We start from the raw sequence: 26,902 nt of genomic DNA, 5'->3' as shown, positions 1-26,902 counted from the left end.
CCCCTCGTGCTGTGCACACATGCGCGCGACATAACCACCAGAGCCCACCATCCACTGGCTTTGATTCAAACTGTTTTTAGTGAATAAACGCCCCCCTGCAACAGCCCGGAAGTGACGTTTGAAGACACCTTATTTATATCTGCGGAAGACGAGGACGTTCTCCACAGACACGTGTGATGCCTGTGGGCACTACGGGGCAGCTTCAGTCCCAAAAACAAGAGTACACTTTGTTTTTTTTTTATTCAGAACGGTTTTCTTCATAAAAAAACTGTGCTTTTTGCGATTTTTAATGTCATTAAGGGCTTTGAACACCGTGTCGGATTGAAGCTAAGAGAAGAACAGAACTCACTGTCTTGAAAAACTCTTGTGAGAATTTGGACTTTGACGCTTAATTTCATACACTATGGCGGACTATTTAATCAGCGGACAGACGGGCTACGTGCCTGACGACGGTCTAACTGGACAGCAGCTCTTCAACTGCGGAGACGGACTTACCTACAAGTAAATAGCCCTCAAGTTGTGCCACATTCCCACTTGTGCATTATCCATATGATTGCTATTAAACATTAAACAGGCTTGGCAGTCAGCGCTGCAGATGTGCTCTCTCAGTATGCAGAGCTAATGAGCTAGGTGTCGTTGTCGGTCTGTGTTTATCTAGTTTAGTATCCAGCATGTTATATTGTGACAGCACACTGTCCTTCATCTATTATGCAATTCCATTTCGTGGAAGGCACGTCAGTGCGGTGTCACCTTTGCAATGTGGATTCACAAAAGTCATGTCGGAACTCGGAAGTACTGATGAACTGTGGGTGATTCAGCACTGAGGTCTTCTGCTGACATTCCATAATGCCAAGTTCAAACAAGCATTGAGTCTATTCTTAAACCATGACAACCCAAGCAGCTTTTTCCTTTCTTCCAAATGTGCTATAAATAGGTTGAACTTTGTGAAGTATGTTGTGGTTGTTTTCTCTACAGATTCTCTGGTGCCATGTAAAGCATTTAACGTCTCCGAGTTAAAGCTGTTTTTTTTTTTGTCTTCAGAAAGGCCTTTGTTTACCATCTAACATAAGAATTGTACGCCAAGGAACGTGTTTACGTTGGACAGATTGCAGCATTGACGTAGCCTACTCCGTATTGTCATAAAACGGGGCGTTACTTGACAAACAGCATGGTGTGTGACATTGATAAAAAGACTCTTTGTAACATAACATGCTGTGTATCATACATAGAGATTAGAGGTTAATTTTGGCGATTGGACCAAATCGGTTAGAGCGGTTCTCGAGTCAACAACTCCCATCATTATAATATATTATGATATATCAAACTCCAAACAGCGATTTCTGCCGAATTGCAAGAATAACCTTGCAAATATATAGTGTTAATGTTTCTTGAATAACAAATGCACTGTTTCCAAATAGGTTTTCCAAACAACCCTGTAATTAGTTTGTCAAAAGAAAATTCTGCAGTCAAGTCTATTGTCTATGTTCATTCTCATGGTACCTTTTTTCTGTTATATCTGTCAATTAATAGGGATACATTATGTATTAAGAATCACAAAGTTTCAAATTAGTTAATCACCATCACTCACATTTTCACACCCGTATGCCCCTTTTCACCATTCTCTTTTAGTGATTTCCTGATTCTGCCAGGGTACATTGACTTCACTGCTGACCAGGTGGTAAGTTAACAATCTTCACTAAATAATATTTTCTCTTCTGGATGGATGATATGGTTTAATTTTGTTTTGCTCTCCTTGTAGGACCTGACATCAGCTCTGACCAAACAGATCACAATGAAAACCCCACTGGTCTCGTCGCCAATGGACACAGTCACAGAGTCTGACATGGCCATTGCTATGGCGGTAAGATAGTGGATGATTGACAAAATTCATCACAAAGTGGTTTTACTGCAAAGGCATTTAAATAAGCACCAATGTCTATGTGTGTATATACCATTACAAGAGAACCTGAACAGTTAATTTGCAAACATATGGCCTCATTTTGACATCCATAAAATCAATTAAAGACCCATGAATTAAGACATGAGTTTTGTGCCTTGTAAATTTATGTCTGTTAGCTTTTGAACCAAATTTAGTCCTAAAAGATTATTAAAAAATCTCTTTAGCAGCCATAAACATGTTTACAGTCTTTCTCTTCCGGGAAAGGGGAGCAAAATATTGATTAATAAAAAAGATAAAAAATGTCTTATTCTCCCCAAAACCACATGCCACTGATTAGCAATAGCAAATGTATGTTTTTTGCTGGGAATGAATGAACTACTAGCTTTAAAAAAGGTACATCCCTTTGGTACATCTCATTCCTCAATAGGGAATTCATCAAAACTTAAATTTACAAAGAATGATCTTTTATGCATATAGTAGGATTATGTTCTAAGGCCTAATGTAATGTTGTTTCATCACAGCTAACTGGTGGGATTGGCTTCATTCATCATAACTGCACTCCTGAGTTCCAGGCTAACGAAGTCCGCAAGGTCAAGGTGAGCCTTTCCATCTGTCTTTTTATGTTTGTGTATTATTTCTCTTCTCTACTCATTTGTAATGTTTTTCTTCTGACCCATACCCCACAGTTGCTTTGTCCTTCTGAATAAGAAATCCACACCTAATTCTGTTTATGTGAAATGTATTAAAGGGATAGTTCACTTTGAAATAAATTTTTGATATGTTTTAACTTACCTCAAGGGCATCCAAGATGTAGGTGTCTTTGTTTCCCCAATAGTTTCAATTTTTATATTTTTAGGTCAATATATCTTCAATATACGTTCTTGTCTATCAGTCATATAATGGAGGTCTATGGTCACCACCTCAAAGAGCATGCACAGAGTCAAAATTAAACATGATTTAATGACTTGTAAATGTAAGTACACATTGATCGCCTAAGACACGAAACGAGCGGTTTGTGTGAGAAAACAAACAGTATTTAGATTGTTTTTACCTCTTGTAAACGGACACCTACATCTTCTTGGATGCGCTTGAGGTTAAAACTAAAACATACCAAAATTAATTTCAATGTGAACTATCCTTTTAATGTGACACCCAAATAGAAATGCCTAATAGAACATCATTTTTTACTCCTCCTCGCTTTTCTCGCTTCCTTTCCCTCCACTTTGAACCCGCTTAGAGGTACGAACAGGGTTTCATTACAGATCCTGTGGTGATGAGTCCTAATGAGCGGGTAAGAGACGTCTTTCAGGCTAAGGCTCGACACGGATTCTGTGGGATTCCAATCACCGACAATGGACAGATGGGCGGATGTCTGGTCGGCATCATTTCATCACGAGATATCGACTTCCTCAAAGAGTCGGACCATGACCTGCCCCTCAGTGAGGTGGGTATGACTTAACACAGAGGGTGAGGGCTAAGCAGTTTTACTGAACTCAACTCATCTTATCTTTTTGTCACTTAGGTGATGACTAAGAGGGATGATCTGGTTGTAGCTCCCGCAGGAGTGACACTGAAAGAAGCCAATGAAATCCTTCAGAGGAGCAAGAAAGGTGGGGTAGACTTTTATGAGAGCGTTTAAGAGTGCTCCATAACCTTTTTTTCTTCACCCGATTATTGCTGAGGATAGTTTTTGGAGTAATCATTGAACCAAATAAAACATTCAAATGAATGTTAAAAATTTATGAACCTATGTAGCAGTTTTGGCAGTGGACTCTTAAAACTAGATCTGATCAAGTGGTATTCGCCAGATGTTGTGTAGGTCTTACAAGTTTGACTCATGCTTTTTTCCTTAAAGGTGAAGACACAACTCTATGCATGTTTTGTGATTTTCCCCTCTCTGTTAAACATATTTTATTGGACTTTCCTGGGTTTAATACAATTAGAATGCTCTTTTATTAAGTTATTTCACTTAAGGACTTATTTAGTAAGATTAGATTATGCCTAAAAAGGTTTTGATTTGATTAAGATTTTTTTTTTATCACGTTAATTAAAAAAAGGTATATTATGAGTTGTTTGGTTGGTTTTATTTTATTCTATCTATCTATCTATCTATCTATCTATCTATCTATCTATCTATCTATCTATCTATCTATCTATCTATCTATATATCTATATATATATATCTATATATATATATATATATCTAATCTATCTTAGCACTGCCACAAAATAACTGCAAGACAATCACTTTGCATTTTGACTTTGCATTTTGTTTTGTTTTTTTCTGGCTACATGCACCATATACTACTGTTCAAAAGGTTAGGATTGGTAAGGTTTTGTTTTTTACATTTTTTTAACAACTCAATTAACCTGCATTTAAATGTCTGTTTTTATTTGATTAAAACAAAATAAAAATGGGTAATATTTAAATAGATAATATTGTGAAAAATTATTACAATTTAAAAAAAAACGGTTTAATATGTTATTTACTTTTTAAAATGTAATTCAATAATTGTGTGATGGTAAAGTTGAATTTTCAGCATCATTACATCAGTCCTCTATGCCGATTTGGTGATCAAGAAGCATTTTTTATTATTTAATTCTTAAAATATTTGTGCTGATTAAAATGTTTGTGTAAACTATGATTATTTCTTTTCAGGATTCTTTGGTGGAAGAAAGTCAAACAACATTTATTTAAAATAAAAAAAAACTTTTGTAACATTATGAATGTCTTTACTGTCAATTTAATGAATTTAATGATTTTTTTTAAATCAGAAAAAGATCGCTGCATTTAGTAAAGTGTCAATAGGAAAACTTCTAGTATTTTTATTCTCAAGTGCATTTATAATATCTTTTAAAATAATAAAATTTACCTGTGTAATTTTCTTATATTATCTACTTTTAAAGGCTAATTAATTTATTTACCCATTTTTAAAATTATTTTAGCCATAAAAAAGTCGGAACGCTGCGAGATAATTTTCCTATGTGAAATTCTTACGCTCAGTGTTTGTTTTCTGTAGGCAAGCTTCCTATAGTAAATGAGGAGGGCTGTTTGGTGGCCATCATCGCTCGGACAGATCTGAAGAAGAACAGAGATTTCCCGCTGGCCTCAAAGGATTCTCGGAAACAGCTGCTTTGTGGCGCCGCTATCGGAACACACAATGATGACAAATACAGACTCGACCTGCTAGTGCAGGCTGGCGTAGATGTGGTCGTTCTGGTGAGGACTGTTTTGGGCTTAATACTTCTCTGTGTATCAATGTATTTTTGTTTGGTTACATTTCTTTCCTCTCTCCTGGCTTTAGGACTCTTCCCAAGGAAATTCCATCTTTCAGATTAATATGATTAAGTATATAAAAGAGAAATATCCCAGCCTACAAGTCATTGGTGGCAATGGTTAGTTTTAAACTCACACTTTTTGAACATGACATCTACAAACACACCGTTAACATACAGAGTTGTCTCTCTGTTGTAGTGGTGACTGCGGCTCAGGCGAAGAATTTGATTGACGCTGGAGCGGATGCTTTGAGAGTGGGAATGGGCAGCGGCTCCATCTGCATCACACAAGAAGGTCAGTCCACCAATCGCACTTCTGGCTGCCTGGCCCTGCCCCTCAACCAATCACAGGCTGTGTTTCCACAATCAGTTTCTCCAACGGGAGCACTTAACGTCCAGTGCCTCCTCTGGTCCTCTTTTAACATTTTTTAAATAGTCCATTTCCCAAATATGCATTGTTAACAAATCTAAGATGGCTGACAAAGCAAGAGACAAGTTAATGATACTTATTTTATTCATTATTTTTTAATACTGTAAAATTGATTCAGGGTAATTCGAATGTATTATCTTAACAAACATTTGAGTGTAACATTTTTATTAAATGTTTTTAAGTATATTTTATTGTATCATGCTGTTATATTAACAACATGCTAATCAAAATCCATTCAAATCAATCGCCATTCGAGTCTCCTGTGAAGCGCTAGCTGTGTGGCATGCAGAGTTGCAACCTTTGTTATGCATTCAAAATCAATTCCTTATGAAGTACCATAGCCATTAGTAAGAATGCATCCTCAGAAGGAAGCTGCCTATGAAGGCAGTGAGGCAGCTCACTAGGTTTTACAACAGAGCTACAGTGTGCTCTCTTTCTTAGTCTCTATCTTCCTTTCTATAATTATGTCTCTCTAGCTCCTCTCAGTGTTCCTCCTGGTTTAAAGCTCCACAGCCCCAAAACCCCAACTACTGTTACGGGATATTCCAGTAAGTCCCTCCCCCTGATCCCCATACAAAGACCCCATTGGCTCACTACCTCACTCTGCCTGCCCTCTCCTACAGCCTGCTGCATTGATTGGTTAAATCCTCTGCATCATTAGAAGTAGTTGCTGGTTTTTGGGGTTTTGGATGCTTGTCATTGTCTGACTAACCTGTCAGTAATGGCGTTTGGCACTTCCTCTGATCTTAGTCTGTTACCCAGAATCCCTCACTAACATATGTGAACTAGCTTGTGCAGTGGCCCGGAAAAGTAATTGGACATGCAAGTCAAACTTAGATGAATGAAATGTAAAACTAGTTCTGAGAATAACTTAAATGTAAAACTTAAACAAACTTAAATGTAAAATTAGTTCTGAGAAAAGCCATAGCAGTGTTTGTTTCTATGTCACTTGCTTCAATGTTTTATATATGTATAATGTAAATGATGAAAGAATGGCTAAAGTGTCCAAATACCTTTTTAGAGCTTCTGAAAGAGCACTGGAGCGTATAAAGTGCACTTGTTAACAAAGCGGAGTGTTTTGCAGTCTTAAGTATTACTGCAGTAAAGGTCATTGTTTTCTATTTCAGTTTAGTTTTTGCTAATTTAAGTCACACTTTTTTTTTTTTCATTTCTACAGTATGTAGTGTAGATGGTGTGACCATAGAAAGTGTGTTATGGGTAAATGGATGACTCATTTCTCTTTGCTCCTCCCTTCATTTCTGGTCTCTTCTCATACTGTCTCTAAAATAAAAATGCAAAATTGCCAAAAAATCATTTGGCAACCAGGCATCAGTTCTGTTGAATAAGATGGGAGGAGGAGAGCATGGATCTCCATGCATCTCGCATGTGACTTTTCACTAATTGTTATGCTAATTAATTAATATAATGTTTAATGAGTATAGTTGCATTAATCAAGATAGTAGTGTTTTCACTAGTGGTCTTTTGGACCTTACTCTGTCAACAGTGATAATTATGTTGGTTTGACAGGTGTGTGTGCATACAACATGCTCACCTCTGCTGTTTTATTGGTTTTGTTGCGTTCCTGGATAAGATCACACATACAGATATGGTAGTGGAACAAAACATTTAGTTGATTTTAGGAGAAAAATTCAAATCATTTTCCTTGTTTTGTCTATTCAGGGTCTCGGACGTTCATGTTTGTCAACTTGCAAAGGGTTTGCAAGTCTTTTTCTCCTCTCATTATTCTCACAATTGATAGAAAATCTCAAATTCCACTTTTATAAATCCACATATTTCATCTATCGATAACCTTGTCTTAGAACTCTGAATTTTTTTTTTCATTCATTTTTGCTTTGGCCTAATTATAAATTCATGTGTAATACTGTCTTCGTAATTTTGATTGTCACTGACTGAAGTCACATGAATGCACAGGTAAAGAATACACTGATCGTGACAGTCTGTTTGTTCGTGTGTGTGAGAGAGAGTATGGATGTCTGTGACAGAACCACAGTTAGTGAAAATTATTAATGCATATTATTGTCCTAATCTGCACACTTAGTCTTTGTAGAATATGCAAGTGTAAAGTAAGTTAAAAGTAATGGTCATTTGTAAGTAAGGGTCAAGTATAACCAGGTCTCTATTTCTCGTTGTCCTCACAGTGCTGGCATGCGGGAGGCCGCAGGCAACAGCCGTGTATAAGGTATCCGAATATGCTCGGCGGTTTGGCGTGCCCGTCATTGCGGATGGGGGGATTCAGACAGTCGGTCACATTGCTAAAGCACTTGCATTAGGAGCATCTACAGGTGAGATGTGGGTTACATGTAGATTCACTTGCAATCACTGAAGTAGATTATATATAAATAATGAAGGTGGTATTTTTGTTTTAATACATATTGTTATAGTATTTATTCATATTTAACTTTTATGATTATTTAAAGTTTATTTTAATTTCACTTTGTTTTAGTTTGTCAATTTTGCATTTTTTTTATATTTAGATTTATTTTGTGCTTTAGTACTTTCAGTACTTTAACTTATTTTAGTTGGTTAAAGCAAGATCATTTTATAATTAATTTTATTATAATAATTAAACATTAAATAATTTTCATCTAATACCCGTTTTATTTTTTCATCTTTTTTTTAATTACCAATTTTTAAAAATAGTTTGTCTTTGATAACACCAGCTAATTATAATAATCACTATTATTATTATTATTGATGTTTTATTTTTTAATAAAATGATAATTATATCTTAAGTATTAGACTAAAATCATAATTGAAACTAAATATCTCCCTCAGTAATGATGGGGTCATTGCTCGCTGCCACATCTGAAGCTCCCGGTGAATATTTCTTTTCGGATGGGATCCGTCTGAAGAAGTACAGAGGGATGGGCTCACTGGATGCCATGGACAAGAACCTTGGCTCACAAAGCAGATACTTCAGGTAGCACACGTGATTATATTGTCTCCCAAACACAATGCTGTATTTATTGCACTTAGTTCCTGCTACAGTTTACCCTCTAATTACAGTTTACCCCATGTTTTTTTAAACTGCTTTGCCTCATGCTGACTACAGTTTCACAGCTGCTTATACAGACTAATGCATGATGATAATTAGCCGGATCTTGAGGTTTCTAAAACCCTATAGAATGTAAATAAATCAAATTCATTCTCTTTTTCTCTCTCTCTTTCAGTGAGAGTGATAAAATTAAAGTTGCTCAGGGAGTTTCAGGGGCAGTTCAGGATAAAGGCTCCATCCATAAGTTTGTTCCATATCTCTTCGTTGGCATACAGCATTCCTGCCAAGACATCGGTGCTAAGAGCCTCACACAGCTGAGGTACATGCAAACACACTAATTACTCGCATACCTGCAATTATATGTGCAGTGTATCATTTCTAGTGATGCCAAACAAAATTGTGCAAAGTGTGCTTTTTTTTCCTCAAAACCAATTATTTCTTATTTTTGCAAATCTGATTGATGCCACTAGTGGCACAGAAATTATACACTGCACTTTTAACGCACTAATGCAATGCTAAAACAGACACTCGCATGTTTGAGTTACATTACAGACTATTTTTCATTATCTTTTTGCCCCTTTCTACATCTATCTCAGGGCAATGATGTATTCTGGTGAACTGAGGTTTGAAAAGAGGACAATGTCAGCTCAAATGGAGGGTGGAGTGCACAGCCTACACAGGTAGTTGAACATTCATACTCTTAGTCTGAAGATATATTACATTACCATTCAAAGTTTTTATTCAAAAGTGATAGAAAATACATCTATACTGCTCTTTTGAATTTTCTATTCATCAAAGAATTATTTATCAAGGTATACACAATTAAGCAGAAAAACCGTTTTCAATACAAAATAAAAATAATAACTTAATTACTTAAAAAAATAACTTAAAAATAATTTTAAAATTAAAATAATAACTTAAAAATATATATATATATTTTTTTTTTACAATAAAGTGGTTTGGTTTCTTGTGAACAAAATCAGCATATTAAAATGATTTCTGAAGGATCATGTGGACACTGAAGACTAGAGTAAATAATGATGCAGAAAATTTTGCTTTGCCGTTTAAATGACATTTAATAATAAAAAAATGATTTTTGTTTTGTTCTTTCAGCTATGAGAAGCGCCTGTTTTAAAGACACTACAGATGCCAGTACATGCACAGCCAAATGCACATTAACCCCCATTAATGAACTTCCACACGTGCTTTTGCACATTCAGGCACCCGAAAACACGGAGAACCTCAGCTTCCTCTTTCTCGTCTTCCCAGCCGCCTTTCCTCTTAGTAAGGAGAGAACCCGTGTGTAAATGTCTGCTGTATGTATCAGATGCCTTACATGTCAAAAATTGTTTTTGATTGTAATCATTTGACAAGTTTTGTTTAAAAATATACAAATTATGCCACAGATACGTTTTGACTCTTGTCTTGTTTCATAAAATACAAAAATACCTGCATATGCATCATTATAAGCAAAAAAACAGTCAACATTTACAGTCCTGAGAAGAAAACCAGATGAATGAGTGCAGTTTAATCTGTGTGAAACAGGAAGTGTTTTATTTTAATGGGATTTGTTAAGTTTGTTATAAAAAGAGAACTGACACTTCAATTTAGGTGTGTGCATGTGAATACCTTCATAGAAATCTGCATGTGACATGTAAATTATAACCTAGTTTTGACTTGAATGTTTGTGTGTTTTTTTGTTATAATAAATTGATTTTCAAATCCTGAATCTGTGGGTGTGTGGGTAAGTGGCTGCTAGACATTGACATTGGTACACTATTCCTCATTTTGCAAGCGCATCTCAAGGGAACCAGCCTTCACCTCCAAAACTACCGGACTTTCCAAACAGGCGTTCACACATGCTCACTAATGGACCCGCACCTGGACAGGTTGGCTTGAGAGCACCAGGTGGCTCCTCATAAATGAAATATGATATTGGCCCGTTAGTAAACTCATCCCAGCTGGGACCAGATCTCTTAATGCTTTTTTTTTACACAGCAAAAAATGACTGACAGTTGTGTATGATTGTGTGCTGCAGTATTGTCTTTCTTGCTTTCTGAGGAAACTAAAACATTTTTAAAATATTAGAAAAATCACATATCTAGCTCTCATATAGATTTATATTTAGAAGTCTATATATATATGCGTGTCTATATGTAAATAATATGTATATAGCCTAATACATCAATTCATTTCACCTACAATGAAATTAGTTAATCAGCCATAATATATTTTTGCAAAGTTCAAAGATTAACAGAAAAATCTCAATCAAAAGAGAGAGATGACAGGAATTATAAGAAGAGAAAAGAGAAGGGAAAGACATAGATGTTTGGAGGGGGAGGTTGTGGGTAGCCTAGTGAAGAAGTGAAAGTGAAAATGTTCCTCAGATTTCTGAGGAGGAAGTCAGGAGGCATAAATACGCAAACGATCTTTGACAAACTCACACAAGCCAGGGAGCAGAGAGAGAGAAACAGGGAGTGCGCACAAGAAAGAGGAATGACAGAAGCAGGTAACATAGAATTATTCGTCTCATCTATTTCATACCTGTCTATTTTTATCTTATGTTCAATGTTTCTTAATCACTTGTTGTTCATCATAGTGACAAGTTGTTTTCTTTCATTCCCCTTCACCTTTCCTCCTTGTTTCTTTCATTTTCTAACTTATCTTCTCTTTTGCTGTAACGTTAGTTGATCCCACTGAAATGGAAAAATAAACATGTAAATGTGCATTGATACAAGCTTTCTCTTAATCATTTGATTCATTTTTCCCACTGACTCTGTCACGCTGTGTTTGGGAAATATAAGGAAATCTTCACATAAAAGACGGAAAGACAGTAAGAGAATTTTTCTTAGAACTTAGTTCCTCTTTATGATTGACTTCATGTGACTTAATTTAGTTAATTTTATATCCTCTCTTTTCATCTTGTCTTCATTTAACTGGCATTTAACCTCCCTTCTCCTCTCTCCCTCCCTCTGCCCACTCTTTCTCTGATATGGAACAGGTTTTTCAAGATACAAGTCTACAGATGAAGCAAGATAAATAAACAAGTTTGATTCTTTTGCGGAAACATCACAACTTCTTTGTGGTAAAAGCTGTTTCAATGTCATTACATTTTCACTTGCAGTAGGCTAAGGAACACATGATGAATGTAATTGGGTAGAAATTTTGATATGGAATAATGACAAAGTATGCTGGATGTGTTTATCCATGGTGTGTCAGTGAAAATGGCCACAGCAGTCTGGATGGTAACGGAACCCATAATGCAGCTGTTTGGTTGATTGACAGCTGGCTATGGATTCTGTGGCCCTCCTTTCTTGCAGGAGCTTAAAGTTGACAATTGTATTTTGGCTTCATTCAGATATGATATTGTAGGCTACTTCTGTATTACTCTTGAAATGTCTTTGAATATAACTATGCCTATATTCAATATTAAGTTAATAGTTACTTAATGGTAAGAAAAAGTTTGTTTTGAAATGTATGTCTGTGCAAACTGTGTTTATATGACAAAGTACTGATGTTGCTCTGGAATGACACGTTTTCTCCCGGATCGCCAACAATATGTTACGCCACCGGGAACTTCGTGTCAGCCAAGATTGACATCAATTCCTGACAATCAAAAATCTTCAGAATTTACCACTTTTCAGGGTTCAGTAAATCACACAATCTTTTTCAGACATTTCAATTTTGTCTCTGTATAATTCTTGAATAAATTCAGAACATTCGTAATAACATCACGTGATGACTCTTTCATTTTTAGGCCTGAATAATTCTTTAGATTTACATGGTGTTATAGACATTAATTACAGAGGTTTGTATTTTTAAAAAAGCTGACTGAGCTGGTTTGTAGATTTTACTCTGGCCAGAGGATATATAGTAAAATATTTGAGTCAGTGTTGCTGTTTTAGTTGAGGACCAAATCCAAATCTTACTGTAAAGGAACAAGTGGTAGCCTATATGTTGGCCCAAGTTCAGCTCAGGTGATTGTTATCTGCCTCAAACAAAGAGGAAGTACTCAAATAAACAACCAAACAACCAGCATTAAAATATGCCTTGGTATGAAGAGTGACCAGATCTCATTTTGATATATTTTTCTAAAGATTCATATAAACCCTTTACAAATATTGTTTTTTTTTATCACTGTCACATTATAGGAAATATTTTAGTATTCCATAAGAAGTCAATTGTTAAACATTTGTTGTTGCTAAAACGGTTTATAGCTACTGGAAACAATATTTCGGATGCAGTTGAAATATTAAATAGAGTGAAGCTTTGCTTGAATATTGTTAGAGGAATGTGTATTGTGAATTGTATAAAGGAATATGTCACCACCCTAAAACTACAATATTGAATATTCTCTTATCATTTACTCACTGTCATTTACTCAGTTCAGAAAACGAGAAATTTATAGAATGTCCAAGCTGTTTTCCATAAAATAAGAATAAATGGTGACCATACGTCAGCATAAAGCAAGATTTGTAGTGAACATGACATGAATGCTTTTTTCTTCACCGAAAGCTATCAAATGTCTTGTTATTTATTTTCTTATTCTTGTAATTGTTTGTTTGTTTGTTTGTTTTTTAGTTTTTTTTTTAAAAGAGGAAAAAAACGATAATTTGTATTTTTGGGTGAAGAATAGCCTAGGGCCTACATTAAAATGTAAAAAAGAACAAAGAAAAAAAGGATAATAACGAAAGTAACCCCTGGAATATCTAAAAGTGTAGTCTAAATTATTGAAAATAAAACTACAGCTTATGAACGAAACGCATTATATCAGAATAGCAGTTTTACTTTCTTTTCTGTAACTGACAGATCTGATTTTGCCACACCCAAAATGGCGCCTTACAAAGGTCGCAACTGCAACCGGGAACTAGTGTTGCATGAAAATGTGTCCCCCTCTTACCAGCGACATTTCTTAATGTTCCGGTCCCTATGCATACATCTGTTTTTATTGGTGATCAATGTGAGCAGAGCACCGCAGTGCCGCTACGGTAAGTCTCAGTAACAATCCGCGAGTTCAGGCACTAATAACAATGTCAACATATTGAGCTTAATCATGGAGGAAGCAGTGCCTTTTAGCATCGTGTCCACCGTCAAAGCGCTGAGCGGCGCGTTGCGGGGAGATGCTGAAAATGAAGCCGAAATCATCCGCGAGCGAGAGAAGCTATGGTTCAAGGAGAGCAGCGCAAAAAACCTGAGAAATCGCGACTTCTTGTCACCCAACACAGTTCTGACGACATTGTACGCGGGTGGAGAGGTCAGTCTGAAATATGTGCATGTGCGTTTATTTATTTTCTACGTTATGAGCTCTTCTGGCCTGCATCAGTGACAGATGCGCTTCTCCGCATGGGGATTTTACGCATGGCTTGAGGCACCCTGTTGGATGTATAAAGCTTTTGCTTGGACGTGTATTTATGCATCAGAATTGCCAGAATGTATAAGCCCGAGCTCTGTACAGACACGCAGGGCGCCAGCTAGACTGTTGACATTGGTCGCATCGACAAAACATTTGAACCCTGCGGCAGAAATGATTAACTCTTCACTGCCCGTGACATCTGGGTCAGGGAATGCCAATAATAAAAATAACACGCATTTGGAGAACCGCAAAGTCATAACGACTTCCTGATTCTTTTGGTCATTTGGTCTCAAGAAACCTTGTTTGGTTTATGTAGTGTGAATAATTCAATGAGTTTAAAAGGCGGTCAAGATTTTAAAAAGACATTTTGGACGTTAAAAATAAGGATGTGTGCAGATAAATCATTAATGATGATAAATACTAATGTAAAAAAAATAATAATAATTGTCAATTTTGATTTCACAGTGATGTTATAATCTTTGCATTCATGTTGTGTTTGTACATTTTTCGAATCACCTAACCATTTTTTCAACAAAAGTTTTGGTTTATTGTCCAGGTTCCCTGTGATGTTCTCAGTGGTATTTGCTCTCTTCGTGGCAGCGGTGTATTGCCGATAGGAGCCACTGAGGTGACAGCAGAAGGGCTGCGTGTGTGTGTGGATCGCTGCACAGCATTCAGACGTGTTTTATGTGGAATAATGCCGTATCTGAGACCCGCAGCTCAGAGACAGGGCTGTGTCCTCATCAACTGCCCTGCCCTCCACACCAAACAAGCCGTGCCATCTCCCGATACGCTAGCTCTGGGGCAGCTACGAACTGTTCTCATTGCTGACCACCTCGGGGCACAGCTCAGAAGACAAGGGTATGTGCTTTGACTTTCCTTATCTTGGCATACATTTGACCAAATGGGAAGAGTAATCAACTCTTACTTTATTACATTTAGGTACACTGTGTCCTTTTGTCCAGCCTTGCCACAGGAGAGTGACATTGTGAACTTCCTGAAAACACTAGGCATTGATTGGCCGACAGTCCCTGTCAGCTGGACCAATGAGGACAGGGAGGAGAAGATGAAAAAAGCTTTAGAGAACTCGACCTACAGAGACAGAGAAATGGAGAGGGGAAAGAGGAGAAGTAGGGGAGAGGAAATAGAGGGAGAAAAGAGAGGGATAGAAGAGGAAGTTAGGATAAACCTTAAACAAGTGGTACAGGACGAGAATCTTCAGGGTTATGATCCCAGTCTTGGCACTTGCACAGGTGAGTTGTAGTACTTGAGCATGTGTGTGTGTTTATTAAGGATGTAACGGGTACAAGATCTGTGTCTGTTTTGTCAGTAAATGTCATTATTAGGATTGCATGAGGATATTTGATGTTGAGTTTCACAAAATTGATAAAATTGATTTTTTTTTTTTAAAAAGATTCATTTTCTTTTACAAGCATTAAGCAATATTGGTTGGTTATCGTTTGATATTAAAGCTTTTTTTTATTTTATCACCATTAGTCGATATTGGTTATTTAAATACGCATATTGTTTCCTCTATTTTTACTTTTAGATCAGGCTATTCCTGCAATCATCTTAATACTTAAATTGGTGGTAAAACACTGTTAGTGGTAAATGTAATCTCTAGCAAATCTCAAAATAAGTATTGATTTAAAAAATGTCATGCCTAAATTCACGTTTGGCTTTACAAATAATATGATGATTTTAGCTTGTGTTTTATTTTTAATTTAATAGACGAAATGGTAAACAAATTGATATATCATTGTATATACTATAGAATACCAGTCATTTATCAGCCATAACATTATTGCTAGATTATTAGTAATGATTTTAATATATGTGAATCCCTAAATTTGATGAAAATAAATGACATGCAAAGTACCAACACTTAAAATATATATGTAAATTACATAATAATATTTAGCTACTGGCGTTTAAACTTGATTTGTCACATACTAATGTTGTGAAAAAGAACACAACATTCTGTTCTGTTTTTCTTTTTAACATTTTTACAATTTTCAGTTATGTTTTCAAACTAGTCGCACCAGAGGCATCAAGATGAGATGAACTGAGTCATTCCTAGTGTTTAAATGACTGGTCTGTTGGATAGCCTCAGTTTTCCTCAGTCAGTGATTTCTCTCTTTTCAGTGCAGAGAGAAGCTTTGTGTCATCTGGCCCAGCTGGACAGCGCTACTGCAGATTTCCCTGTGAGTTAAAAGAACCCTCTGTCTGGCTTGTCTCCGTCTGCTTTAAATTATAGTATACCATGTTTTAGATGGACACTTGTAATGGATTTCTGTACTTCAGGTCACTACGACAACAGCCCTGCATGTCACTTCCTGTCAGGATGAGTTTCGTCAGCAGCAAACAGCCATGCTGTGGAGAGCAACGGGTGTAACGGCAGTGCAGGTTTCACACCCTCTGCTCACACAGACACATTTAGCTGTATCAGCATGCTTTACATACTAAACAATTGTTTTCTGTATATTCTGTCCTGTAACAGGAAGTTTGGTTGGGACATATCGAAAGACTTGTTTAATCCCTCCCCCCAATAGGTTTTAGTACAGAGCCCCGCACATGACATGCAGGAAAAAATCTATATAGTGGCCACTAGGGCTACAACTCACGGTTATTTTGATAATCGATTAATCTGTCAATTATTTTTCAGCTAAATTAAATTAAATATCTAGAAATTATCATACATTAAAAGGTCATTTTAATCCATTATTTAAAAAAGATGTTATTCCACATCGTACCCAATGCAAAAAAACAAATAATTGCTAACATTTTTAAAGCAGAAATTACTAAATAAAAAATTATAATAAACAAAAACACAAAGTTCTTTTGTAAAAATTGTCATATTCTACACGCTTCGTCTGTTTGCCGATTTACTAAAACAAAGGAACGAATTACACAAATGAGTGAATGAAATAGGCCAGAATTGGTTCCCCCTTATTTGACAAAATCATGACCATGTTGTAATTTGTTCACTTGTTATAGTTTAATCAAAACGAGGGAACGAAATAGTTTCTAAATGTAATAAAATGAGTATATATGTCATGTGTAGCGCTCTGTATTTGTTACATCACAGCTAGCCTAAAAAACATGATTTGCTCCCTCCTCATTGGTAGCAGTTGTAATTTTGGTGAAGATCAAGCTCATTTAAAGAGCATTTGATTGGATAAAGGTATGATCAATGTTTATGTCTGTATAATTGGTAGTTTTTTTTTGCACAATTTCTAGCTCAAACGATGCACAGTTGGGTGTGACTACATTTTAGACCATCTCTGATGGCGGATTGTTTAATTGAATGATTGCTCTCTCCCTCTCTATTAGAGATTGGTGATTTGTGGTCCAGTTAAAACTCCCGGCGTTCAGATGAATGCAGCTCAGTATCTTCAGTAAGGAAAACTTTAAAACAGCAACTCTACAACAGCTCTTCGTAATTCTATATCAAAAAAACTACTGTTTTAAGTCTGAGAATTACAGTGTTTGTTTGTGTACTGCTATAGGTTAAGAAAAGCTCAAATGAAAGAAGCCTCAGAAATGAAGTATGGAGACCAAGTTGAAGGTGTGTTCAAAAAGCTATTTTAGTTCATGTAGTAGCTAAATAAAGATTTGTGATGCATGTTAATACCAGATTTCAACTGCGTCTGTGTGCTAGATATCGATTTACTTCTTCCTTAAACTATTTTAGGTCAGACATGGGATGACATCATCAGAGTCATGACCTCGGCCACCGTGAGGTTTGAACTGCTATCCACCGTACACACAAGTCCAGTGAGTATGTTTGCATGCATGCATGGAATATATTGTCCTGCATCAGTGTTGATTGACAAATCTTTTTCAGGTGACCTTAGATGTGCAGCGGGACAGTGGTGTGTCCACAAAGGGCCCTAGGGGTGGAGTCTTTGTCATGTATAACTGCGCTCGTCTTCATACACTCTTCAGCAGCTACGAGAAAGGGGTGGAGCAAGGTAACACACCCATACTGTAATGTTTTGACCTGATTTATGATCAAAGTAATAATGTCAAGACAGTAACTTGGAGAGGTTGTTTTTTAAAGCGTATGAAGTATGACTACACCCAAATCTTAACGATCTGCTGTTGTATACATGTTTAAAGTCCAAACTTTATTAGCCAAATGCTATTTTTTTACTGCTAGTTACTGTTCTAAGAGAAAAGCATTGAAAGGTAATACATGTGGTCTATGACTAAAGACAAAATCTAGATGAAATGTACAGAACAATAGGCAATAATATAGTCTGGCAACAGAGGTGCAGAATTCTAGGTAACACTTTAGTTTAGGGTCCAATTCTCTTTATTAACTAGTTTCTAAGTAACATGCTTATTAAGCACATTCTAATGCCTTATTCTGCATGACCATGTTCTACATCTAGTAATCCTACCCAATACTTAAATTAACTACTACCCTACTTACTAACTATTAATTAGTTTGAGGCAAACGTAATTAATAGTGAGAATTGGACCCTCATCTAAAGTGTGATCGAATTGGCTTTATGCACAGCTCCACTGCTTCCTGAACTTCAGCCAGCTCCTTGTTTCCTGCCTGCCATTATTGGACAAACTGATCAATCCAGGTGTGTCTGACCTCAGTAGTCACAACAACAATAATCAGGCACACCTGAATTAATTAAGTTTGTCCAATAATGGCAGAAAGGAAACAAGGAGCTGGCTGAAGTTCAGGAAGTAGTGCAGCTGTGCATAAAGCCCATTCTGATTGGTTATGATGTTTAGGGCAGTGTACAATTTTGTGATTTGACTGAAATGGAGAAATCCATTCCCATCTTTCTCCATTGGGCCTTTTGATTACTTGCATGTTAAGTAGGAATGTAACAAAAAATATTGTGTCTATTTGTGAGTAATATCCATGTCAATTTTGAAACACGTAGGTCTTTATCCAGAAATCCCTGGAGGCACAGAGCTGGACTTTTCTGCCCTGAAAGAGGAGGTATGTAAATAAAATTCTGTACAAGCAAACTCAAACATGGTTATTATTTTTTTCCTTTTTAAGGGGCTTTCACACTGGCAGTTTAGTTCGGAACGGGGCACGGTTTGCATGAAAAATTGCTAATGTGAACGCCGTCATGGGACTCGGGTGCACACTGGGGTACCGAATCTGAGACTACCTAGTGCTGCGGTTCGCGTGAATGTGAAAGCAACATGTACTCGGGTGCACACTTGTTCAGGAAGTAAAGTAACCTGCGTTTACGTTTTACTCGGGGGCTCGGACCGCAGCAAGCGAGCCCAGTGTAAAAGCCCCTTTTTGAAAGTATTCAAGGTGCTATGTACTGTATAAAGACATATACCTACAGTGTTTCTATGATCTGGTGGCATAGAAAGTTGTTGATGTGATGGTAATTTTGCCATTTCATTATTAGGGGGAGTGGCTTCTTCTCTTCAATTACCTTATTCCATTCTCTGAGCTACTGGACCAATCAGGACAGGTCCTGGAGCATGAAGGGGGCGGAGCTAGAGTAAATTTAAGAACAGAACAGGTACTTATAAATGTTTGATTGCTCAGATCGTTTTCGTAATGTAAATTAATTCATTTATTAATATAATTTAGTCGTATGCTATCTGCTGTCCTGGTTTAAAGGAGAACTCCGGCGCAAAATGAACCTTTGGTATAAAAACACATTGGTACCTAGTCGACCGTTCTCTGAGATTTGTTTTCATGATAATCGAATGTAAAGAGTTTTATCTCTAAAAACGATTCATTCATTACTCTTTGTTTGTCCATCAGGTGTGCAGATTCTTGGTGTCTCTCAGTAAAGATTTTAGTTCTTACTACAACAGAGTTCACGTCCTTGGGGTAAGACTGTTTGGTTGTTTGTGAATCAGTTTAATTTCAATCAGTAGTTATTTATCCAAGGATAATTCAGATTCCGTTACAATCTTTTTAGGGCCCAGGTGATTTAAATAATTTTCACACCAAGGTCAACGATAAAGAAAAAAATGTAAAAAAAACGTTCTAAATGTAAAAGAATAGCAGATTCCTATTGTTCCTATAATGATAACGACACAGAAAATAGTTTCTATATTGTTAAAATCGCTTTCAGAATGAGTTTTTTTTTCCCAGGTAATGAACGATAAAAAGAACAGCCAATCAGAATCCATTCTGCTTCAAAGCGCTCAAGCATTTAAAGCGGCAGATGACAAAACTGCACCGCGTGCTTATAATAAACAGAACGATATTCTGCATTGATGTAGATGTAATATAGTTATCTTTATAGCTTTAGGTGTGAATGGGCCTTTAAGTCTGTATTTTGTATATTTGTGTGTGTATCAGCATTTACAATAATTAATGTAACTAAACAAGTTCACATAAAGTTCAGGCCATTAAATTTCTGCTCCTCCTTCTTCTCTTTCTCTTTCTCCCTTCTCTTTAGGAGCCCCTGCCTCATCTTTTTAATCAAATGTTTTGTCGTTTATTGTTGCTGAGAGCATTAAGAGAACTTTACCACAGCGCCCTGGACTCCCTTAACTTGCCCCCAATCCCCCAACTATAGCATCTCCACTGCAGACATTATACTCGAATAGTCACAAACTCTCTCCCCTAACAGCCAGAACCCTTCCATTTGACTTGGTTATTACACTTTCTCCTTTCTCACACCCATAATTGCCTGACCGCTTTGTCCAAATAGTCCAATATTCATCTAAAAAGGTTGTTTTAAATGTCATAGACACAAGGCAGGATAGATCCCAAAATTACTGTTACTCTTCATCCTTTCATCCAAAAAATGATTTAACCATTTTTTTGGGGGGAAATGTCTGCAAATGACAAATGGTCTGCAACCCCTGCAAATGTCAACAAGCAAGATGCTTTCATTCACAGTGAATTTGAATTCTCTTGTACCATATTCATAGATTCTGCCCTCCTGCATGACAATGTATTCTATGTAATAGTATTTAATGAGTGTAAGAGCCCTGCTCTGTTTGTTCAACTCTGAACACATATTGACAGTGTAGCACAGTTGTTCTCACAGTCTGATAGATGCACACACAACAAGGTATCCGTCACCTCTGTTTCTGATTAGGAATCATGTCAACAGGGCTGGCTCTTTCACACAATCATTCAGTATTCTTGAAATGTCATGATCTGGGATGCTACTGCCTTGAATATAAATATAGTCTTATCTGTACCAAATATAAAGTCTTAATTTCCCTCAGTGTCCATCACTGTTTGTGCCACTGTAAGTGTACAGGTGTACTACTGAGAATCCTTGTGTGCCATAGAGAGTGTTTCACAGATCTGTGCCATATGTCACAGTATTCAAAATCCTGAGAGTACTAAACACGTTTTTCTCACTCTTCAAAGTTTTTGATAGTGGTGATCTCACTCAATGTATTTTAAAAAGATAAACCCACAGAGACTTAATAATTAAAAGAATGTCTAATTAAAAGAGTGTCTGCCTCAACCTTTGAACGGATGCAAATGTGTGACTACTATACCTGTACACAAGTCTTTCACCTGTGCAAAGCTATTTTAATGGTGCAACTTTACAATGAGGTTTAATTAGGTAACTAACAATGAACAATATTTTTATTTATTAATGTTTGTTCATAATACACCAACTAATGTTAATTTATATCATTCAAATTAGTTTTTTAGGTGTATGTAGAAATGAAAATTACCTAGATTAGCAAATTCTGTAAGTATTGTTCATTCTTATTTCACACAATTGCATGAAATATTATTAATGTATAGGACTTTATTGTTTATTTTCATGTTTATAACAATGCCATAAATATATTGATATAATATAAATAAAAATATTATATATATATATAATATACAATATATAATATATTTATTATCCATATTATACGTAAATACGTTAATTAAACCAATAACTGTTTAAAGAAATTGATACTTTTATTCAGCACCGATGCATGCAATAAAATTAAATTGTGACAGTGAAGGCTTTTATAGTGTTACAAAAGATTCCTATTTGAACTCCTGTTTTCAACTTTTCGCAGAATTCTATTCATTGTTTCACTGTTTTCATCATTGACAGCCCATTCTCACCCCCAAGGTGCACCTAATTGATGCCTTGGGAAGCATTTTGACCATGCTTCAATATCTGACGCTTTAGGCGCCCTTTAGCGTCAGTTAGATGACACCCTATGATCGCGTGTAACCCTACCCCAGACCTAAACCTACCCGCGTCATCTAACTGACGCTTTTCCTTTAGCTGAACTGTTTCAGTTTTGCCATCGGAACTCATCAGTGCGTTGTATGATTTGATTATTAATGAAATATGAAGTGGAGCCAGAATTATGACCACGACCGGCATGACGAAACATTCCATAATAGCTTCGAGTCAGCTCGAGTTTGTAATAAATTGCTCCTCTGCAGGACTGAAACATTAATAACAGCCACACGGCTAGAAAATGGCAGTGCAGTGAGTAATATCATTTATTGGTTTAAACTCCAGAATACTATCAGCCACGCTGGCCATATGAAGTCACCCACGGATATCAACAGTTATTTGAAGGTGTAATACCGTAATCTAACCACTAGAGAGCAATCTCGATTCTAGCTAGATCTAGTTCGTTGTCTGTCCCTGTAATGTGGTGTATGGCTTGTAATGCTGTCAGTCATCATCACTGCTGGGCATCCCTTGAAGACAAAAGAGGGAAGAGAGATGAAAAAGGACTGAGAGAGAAGAAAAGGAGACTAGTGCATGAAAGGAGTTCAAAGAATGAAGGAGAGTAAGCTGTGTAATCGCTACAAGCAAAACTGCTGTCTTTTCAATAGGTGTGTGTGTGTGAGCGAGATGAATGAATGAGGTCAGAAGTGCCCATGGGAATTGAATGATTTTTGTAGTTGTCAGAGAGATAGGAAGAGAGAGGGAGGGAGAGAGGAGGGGTGGAGATGATTGAGGAGAGTGATATTGATGTATGTTGTTCTTGTTGACTGGTGTGGAGCCCTAGACGCTAAATAACAGTGTGAAGTGGGTGTGGTTTGTGGAGTGCTGGGAAATGACAGGTAGAATGGAGATAGACTGTTACTATATCTGTAAGTGTCGCTCTAGCAGAGTTAATGTCCTTTGTTAAAGTGGCCTCGTATTTGCAGTTTTAGGTAGACCGGGTTTTGCCTTTGGCTTGAAGCACATGAGAGGTCCGAAATGAACACTCAAGCACCATATCGAAGTAAAAATGGGCTTTTGTGAGCATCTAAAATGGAGGATCTCGCCTGTTGGCCAGTAATTTTATTAGGAGCTGCTAATCCGTTTTAATCCTCTTTCACTTTCAGTCTGAGCACAACTAACAGGCTTTTAGGAAATCTGAATTCACTTCAAACGTTCTGTTCACACTCGAACAGGATTAGGTCTGATTCATATCAGGGTCAAGTCGACTCATGCCCTTCAGCTGTTGACTGGAGCTTGTTCAAAACATGGCTTACATAGAGTTCTACTAATTATAGTCTGAACCTTGCTGATGTAAATTCACACGTCTTCCAATGACTTTTACCTCAAATGGAAAATGTAATTGAGAGACAATGACCAATGCAGCAAGTGACACAATGACCTGCGCTAAATAATTCCACTGTAACAAAGTCCTATACTACCAGTCAACTGATTGGAGTCAATAATAAAATAAATTCCATTTCAAATAAATGCTGTTTAACTTTCTTTTCATCAAAGTATCCTGGGGCAAAAACTACCATAATTGCCACAAAAAAGTAAACCTGTTTTCAACATTGATTAATATTAAGAAATATTTTTGAGCATCAAATCAGCATAAAATGATTTCTGAAAGATCATGTGACATTGACTGGAGTAATGATGCTGAATATTCATTCATATATATATATATATATGGTCAAATGACGTGTAATGGCAGATTAAATTTTCTCAAAATATTGTCAGGTATTGTATTTTTTAAATTTTTTTATTTATTTTTTTTTTTTTTCTCAGCATGGTTTCTGATTATTGCCTCGACACACAAATCAATCTAAAGGTGATGAATTACACCACCGATTTAGCATTTCTTTGTTAATTTCTCCTGTTCATTCCCCTCAAATATCAGCCGAGACTGCAGTGCCAGAAGAGTGTGCCTCACCGCAGCATCTAATTAAAACAAAACTGGAGTGTGTCAAGCTTCTAGTGGTTCCAAGTAAAGATGTGTGTGTGTGTGTGTGTGCCGTGTGTTCCGACATCATGCTGAAAAAAAATCTTTCTCAAAGCCTTTGGGTTCCCTCTAACACTGAAGCTTAGAGATTGCGGCACCGTATTTGATGTAGATTTCTCAGCTGAAACTTTTGATAGTTTGACAAATTTAGACTAGCTGAAATCATTCTTGATGTGTTGAGATCTTTGAGACTGCACAAATCTGTCATTTAAAACTGTGTCAGAACAACCTCATGTGATCTTTCCTTAACCACCAAAAGAAAAAAAAATCCCTTTTTTGTTTTTGAAAGGTTGTTTATTGGAAAATGGTCTGCTTTATGAATCTGTGTCATACTGAATGTATTACTTTGACATAGTATTTCATACAGGGTTGCGCAGAATTGGTTTTAGATTGAGAGCAAGTTCTGCCGAGGAAATACAGATGCTAGCAGTCAGTAGTGTATTTCACACTCATCCAGGCATGTGTGTGTTAACAGATAAGGACCTTGTGCAACAGGTTCTTCTCCCTCCTTCTGTTGCTCCTCTGCTGATAAAAAGGGATTAGAATTACCTAACCATGTCCTGTCTCTTACTTAACCATGTCATGTTCACAGATCTTCCTTCAGAGAGGATGATCTCCCTGGTCTTCTGAAGATAACACATCTTAAAATGTGAGTTGTGTCCCCACAAGACTCAAAAAATGTAAGAGATTGTTTGCTATGTGAAAAAATAATGAGCGACGGGTGTTCTTTTGACTATCTTGATATGCATGTTGATGGTCATTTTTTTGTTTTTGTTTGTGGGCTTGGGAATTCATGGTTCACTGTCTCTGTCTCTCTCTCTGTGTGTGTGTGTCGTCATCTAGTTCTGAGTCCGTCAGGCTTCAGATCCAGCAGCTGGGTGAGAAACTAGCTGGATTGGAGTTTAAGCAGGTCTAAATCCCGAGTAAGACAGCTATGTACCTCTCTCATCTGTTGCTAATCCACTTTAATCCCAGTTCACTTTCACTCTGAGCACAACTAGAGCGGCTTCCAGTTGATCTGAATTCAGTCCAAACATTCTATTCACACTCAAACAGGATTAGTTCAGATTCATGTTAGGGATGACGGATGCCCATGACTGAAGTGTGTTTAAAACATAGCTGCTCTATAAAGGCAATTATAAATGAAAATATAAAGTGCTCCTCATCTTTAGATGTAATAGGATCCAGTAAGATTTGTTCTCATTAATATAATATGGCATAATCTTTAGGGACCTATTAAAGGCGCATAGCCAATTCTTTTTCATTAAATGTACTCCCCTTTTTGGCATGAATGGGGCTCTTTTTTTAGTGTTTAGGATTTTTAATATATGTATACTCTTTTTTGGTTTTATGTTACTGGTGTTATATTTAACAATTTAATTATGTATTTATGTATGAATATTATGTTTTGCCATTTTTCTTAGATTTAGGCACAGATTCATGCTTCTCTTTTATGTTTTATCGCTTTAAATCATTTGGATTTTCCTATTTTTATCTTCTGTGTTTAGCATGGAGTGCAGTTTCGTATATATTGGAATGTATACACATATAATCTGCTGTGTTGGTGCTGTGACACTTGTGTTTTTGAGTGTTGGGGAAAGGTGGTAAGCAAGAAAATATTTATAGCTGCATTATAATAACTCTGGCTTTTCTGGCTTTTTTAAATGTCATCTCTCTCTCTCTCTCTCTCTCTCTCTCTCTCTCTCTCTCTCTCTCTCTCTCTCTCTTCCTCTTACTTTCACACTGTAACTTGCTTGCTCATTCGCCTGCATTTTCTCTTTCCCTCTCTCATTCCATTTATTTTTTTTCTCATTCCCTCTATTTTTTTTTTTTTTATTTGCTGATTTGGGTCACTGGCTGACTAAGAGAGACAACTCACAGCTGGCCTATAAACAACCTTCCCCTTTCAGCAGCATTAGTTTACACGCATACACACACAATCTCCTCTCACTCCAGCACTCAGCGGCACAAATCTCTCACATTCTCACGTGGCATCATTTGTTGGGTCTTTTAAAAATGAGCTGTACCACTCTCTTTTCCTTTGTGTTTTCATATCAATTCATTTTCTGTGACTTGAAATATTTATATAGAAAAATGAAGATGATATTACCAAGAACCTGAAAGAACCACAACCCCTCTGCTCTGTCACAGAGCATCTATTTAAATTTGATTGATTTGCTGTAGCTATTTGAAAGCTCAGTATAATTCAGTAAATATCAATAATTATTTTTAGTAAAATAAAGTTAAAGTAAAATAAGTTAAACATTTGTGTCAGAAATTTTACGTTCCATTAGCCTATGAGCCTTCCTTTTTCCATGAATAGGCCTGTTTTATATGCTCCCGTTTACTTTATCATTAGCGTTAATTCGATCGTGATGTTATCATTAGGCCTACTATAACTTTATCATTCGGCTGTGTTTGTGTGTTCATTTTTTCAGCCCTCTGCACTTATATTTCCCTGCCATGAAACACTGCGAACAGCAGATTGCTGTGTTTGTTTATGAAATAGGAGTGATGCGTCAGTAATCCGATGATAACACTTTTTGAAGGGTGCGCGCGCGGGCACGGATGGACTAATTACAACTTTTCATGCAAACAGCGAGTCAGAGAGCGAATGGTCTGCTCTAAGAGTCATTCGGAAGTTAAATTACTAGATCTCCATGTCGAAATCCAATAACCATGCGGCAGATAACGACCATACAGAGTTCGTATTAATCCTATAATCCTCTAAAATTGCTAATGACATCACTATATGCTCCCGTGCAACAG

The 26,902-nt window shown here is 36.7% G+C and overlaps 2 protein-coding genes and 1 long non-coding RNA gene across 5 annotated transcripts; all 3 read left to right on the top strand.

Moving 5' to 3' along the window:
* The first annotated feature begins 172 nt into the window (after nucleotides 1-172).
* impdh2 (IMP (inosine 5'-monophosphate) dehydrogenase 2) lies at nucleotides 173-10,351 on the top strand. Of its 2 annotated transcripts, XM_089119597.1 has the most exons (15): nucleotides 173-501; nucleotides 1,630-1,678; nucleotides 1,760-1,861; nucleotides 2,422-2,496; nucleotides 3,138-3,344; nucleotides 3,423-3,510; nucleotides 4,921-5,120; nucleotides 5,206-5,296; nucleotides 5,376-5,475; nucleotides 6,048-6,154; nucleotides 7,766-7,909; nucleotides 8,403-8,547; nucleotides 8,798-8,941; nucleotides 9,219-9,302; nucleotides 9,736-10,029. In XM_089119597.1, exons 1-15 carry the CDS (start codon nucleotides 404-406, stop codon nucleotides 9,755-9,757), a joined length of 1,656 nt encoding a protein of 551 aa, XP_088975723.1. In that variant the 5' UTR covers nucleotides 173-403; the 3' UTR covers nucleotides 9,758-10,029. The 2 variants fall into 2 exon arrangements, with proteins under 2 accessions (XP_088975723.1, XP_039534755.1); XM_039678821.2 differs by lacking the exon at nucleotides 6,048-6,154 and having other exon boundaries at nucleotides 5,376-5,471; nucleotides 9,736-10,351.
* Nucleotides 10,352-11,039: 688 nt separating this feature from the next.
* On the top strand, nucleotides 11,040-12,353 carry LOC148973725 (uncharacterized). Its single transcript, XR_016146426.1, has 3 exons — nucleotides 11,040-11,131; nucleotides 11,310-11,455; nucleotides 11,624-12,353. It is a non-coding gene; the product is annotated as an uncharacterized LOC148973725 (long non-coding RNA).
* A 1,193-nt stretch (nucleotides 12,354-13,546) lies between these two features.
* Nucleotides 13,547-25,103, top strand: dalrd3 (DALR anticodon binding domain containing 3). 2 transcript variants are annotated; one of them, XM_039678805.2, is made up of 14 exons: nucleotides 13,547-13,876; nucleotides 14,532-14,836; nucleotides 14,918-15,228; nucleotides 16,121-16,179; nucleotides 16,280-16,381; nucleotides 17,309-17,373; nucleotides 17,485-17,543; nucleotides 17,670-17,752; nucleotides 17,823-17,949; nucleotides 18,886-18,944; nucleotides 19,375-19,491; nucleotides 19,740-19,808; nucleotides 24,726-24,782; nucleotides 24,977-25,103. In XM_039678805.2, the coding sequence occupies exons 1-13, from the start codon at nucleotides 13,676-13,678 to the stop codon at nucleotides 24,744-24,746; spliced, it is 1,578 nt and encodes a 525-aa protein (XP_039534739.1). In that variant the 5' UTR covers nucleotides 13,547-13,675; the 3' UTR covers nucleotides 24,747-24,782; nucleotides 24,977-25,103. The 2 variants fall into 2 exon arrangements, with proteins under 2 accessions (XP_039534739.1, XP_039534738.1); XM_039678804.2 differs by lacking the exons at nucleotides 24,726-24,782; nucleotides 24,977-25,103 and adding an exon at nucleotides 20,386-20,751.
* The last annotated feature ends 1,799 nt before the right edge of the window (nucleotides 25,104-26,902 follow it).

The sequence above is a fragment of the Pimephales promelas genome, chromosome 14 (assembly GCF_988280905.1).
Source record: "Pimephales promelas chromosome 14, fPimPro1.hap1.1, whole genome shotgun sequence".
NCBI lineage: Eukaryota > Metazoa > Chordata > Actinopteri > Cypriniformes > Leuciscidae > Pimephales > Pimephales promelas.
The sequence above is the reverse complement of the archived record's forward strand: the minus strand, read 5'-3'. Positions and strand labels throughout refer to the sequence as shown.

Coding starts and splice junctions, on each gene's coding strand:
- impdh2 (XM_089119597.1), top strand. CDS start 404: ATGGCGGACTATTTAATCAGCGGACAGACGGGCTACGTGCCTGACGAC. Junction 3,345..3,422: donor ATGACCTGCCCCTCAGTGAG/GTGGGTATGACT, acceptor TTTGTCACTTAG/GTGATGACTAAGAGGGATGA. Junction 7,910..8,402: donor TGCATTAGGAGCATCTACAG/GTGAGATGTGGG, acceptor TATCTCCCTCAG/TAATGATGGGGTCATTGCTC.
- dalrd3 (XM_039678804.2), top strand. CDS start 13,676: ATGGAGGAAGCAGTGCCTTTTAGCATCGTGTCCACCGTCAAAGCGCTG. Junction 16,382..17,308: donor CGGGTGTAACGGCAGTGCAG/GTTTCACACCCT, acceptor CCTCTCTATTAG/AGATTGGTGATTTGTGGTCC. Junction 17,544..17,669: donor GTATGGAGACCAAGTTGAAG/GTGTGTTCAAAA, acceptor AAACTATTTTAG/GTCAGACATGGGATGACATC.